Source organism: Lactuca sativa, chromosome 4, assembly GCF_002870075.4.
Source record: "Lactuca sativa cultivar Salinas chromosome 4, Lsat_Salinas_v11, whole genome shotgun sequence".
In the NCBI taxonomy this organism is placed as follows: Eukaryota; Viridiplantae; Streptophyta; class Magnoliopsida; order Asterales; family Asteraceae; genus Lactuca; species Lactuca sativa.
Genome location: NC_056626.2, coordinates 284,224,254 through 284,226,398, shown reverse-complemented (window position 1 = coordinate 284,226,398; position 2,145 = coordinate 284,224,254). Strand labels below are relative to the sequence as shown.

The following is a 2,145-nucleotide window of genomic DNA, read 5'->3' as shown; positions in this document are numbered from 1 at the left end:
ACCCCATTCTCTTGAACCCTCTTTTGTACTTCTCCTTCTTTAAACTTAATTACTTCATAATTGGTAAAAGCTCGGGCTCGAGGTTTATTTATACGTGACTCAATGAATGGGTTATCACCATCATCTTTCCTAACCGTTGCATTCTCCTCTTCTCCGAAACTTGCCTCCTCATCAAGTCAAATGTCTTCATCTTCTTGCATCATTGTATCGAGGCAAGCTACTTGAACGTGTTGGAAGTCACCATATGCTTTAACAATTCCGCCTTCTGCTGCTCGATCTTCTAAAGAATTAGGAAAAATCTTCATGTCCAAATCAAGCAAGGGACTCGTGACAAGAAGGTCAAGATAATCCAAATTGCTGAAATTTTCGACTGGACTCGGCGAGTCGGTGCGAATTCCTCATATTCCATTGTGTTTTCTGAATCAGTTCCTTTCAGCAGCTTCTCTATCTCCTCTTAGTCTTTTTCAACATCATCATTTCCTCCAGAAGATAGTATAAATTTACTTGGATCTTCTTCTTGTAGGAGTACAAGTTCTTTTTGGAGTATTTCATCATCCAAATCAATGGAGGAAACTTCTTCTTTTCTTGTTTCTTCTTGCTTAATATCCGGTATAGCTTTAAACACATCTGACTCATCTCCTACCCTCAATGTTAGTGTGGACTCACATACATCTATCAATGTGCATGCGGTATTCAAAAATGGTCTCCCCAAAATAATTGGAATTTTGGGGTCTTCTTCCATGTCAAGCACTATAAAGTCCACGGGGAATACAAATTTGTCCACTTTTATGAGAAGATCTTCACAAACACCTCTTGGATGAATGATTGTCTTGTCCGCCAAATGGATCTTCATATTTATAAACCTTGGCTTCGGTAAATTTAGCTTCTTGAAGAAAGAAAAAGGCATTAAGTTAATACTTGCACCCGAATCGTTCAATGCTTGAGTAGCAAGTATATTTCCAAACTGGCAAGGAATCGAGATGCTTCCCGAATCACCCTTCTTTTCTGGTAGTTCATTTAATACTAACTCCGCGACTTCTGCCATATCTTTTCTAGCAGCAAAGAGACCCTTAAGCAAGTTTAAATATTTGGGTGTTTGAAGCATCGTTTCAACAAATGGGATGTTGACTTGAAGGGCTTTAACATGTTCCATGAAATCTCTATATGCTTTGACCTTTTCATCAGGTATGGCTCGAATTGGAAATGGTAAAGGAGGCATGTAAGGCTTTAAGGAAACATCAGATTTGTCATCAGGGCATGGACTCATCGAGTCCATTAGAGGGACTCGGTGAGTCGGATTGGGTTTAGCTGAACTCGACTCTTCTGTCTTTTCTGATTGCACCTTAGTTGAGACCTTCTATGCAGGGGTCAGAGGAGTGAAAATTTCCCCATAACTAGCTGTTATAGCATTCACATTCTCCATTCTCGGATTATTCCCGGTTTTACTTGGAAGTTCACCCGGTCTTCTCTCGTTCACTTGATGTGCAAGTTGTCCTAGTTTTTTCTCAATGTTGAGTATAGATGCTTGCTGATTCCTAAGTATAGTCCTGGTCTCTTGTATTGCAGCATCATGATCATTGTGTCTCTTCTCGGACGCGGCTATAAATCTTGTGAACATTTCTTCTAAATCGGCTCTTTTTTCCACAACCGGTTCTTCCTTTTAACAGAAACCCCTCTCTTTTTGCTTGTATTTCTCTTCCTTTGCCTTTTTGTATTCTTCATACGGAGCCATTCCTTCTTGGGTTTCTGCCAATTCTCATCGTATCTGTCGCCACTTGAATAGAAAACTTGCGCCTTTTTGTTTCCATTCTCATCCAAATCACAATCTTTAGTTAGGTGAGGTCCCTTACAATTCTCACATCCCACCCGGATAACATGGATTGTTTGATCCATCTTCATCATTCTTCTATCTAAACTGTCTAGTTTAGCCATCATTGCCGCCATGCCATCGTTGACCGTGTTCACTACCCCCTACTTACTTCATTTCGTGGGTTGTGGTATTCTCTAGAATGTTTAGAGAACTCTTCAATTAATTCTTTGATCACCGGGGGTGGCTTCTTTGTGAGCGGGCCTTACGAGTCTAGTAACTACCTTGTTGTGAAATTGACTCCGTCATAGAAGATGGAGACTTCTTGTTGGCTATTA

The 2,145-nt window shown here is 40.3% G+C and overlaps 1 protein-coding gene across 1 annotated transcript; it reads right to left on the bottom strand.

Moving 5' to 3' along the window:
* Positions 1-454: 454 nt before the first annotated feature.
* On the bottom strand, positions 455-1,276 carry LOC111921568 (uncharacterized). The gene has a single exon (XM_023917148.1). The coding sequence runs from the start codon at positions 1,274-1,276 to the stop codon at positions 455-457; it is 822 nt and encodes a 273-aa protein (XP_023772916.1).
* Positions 1,277-2,145: the final 869 nt, after the last annotated feature.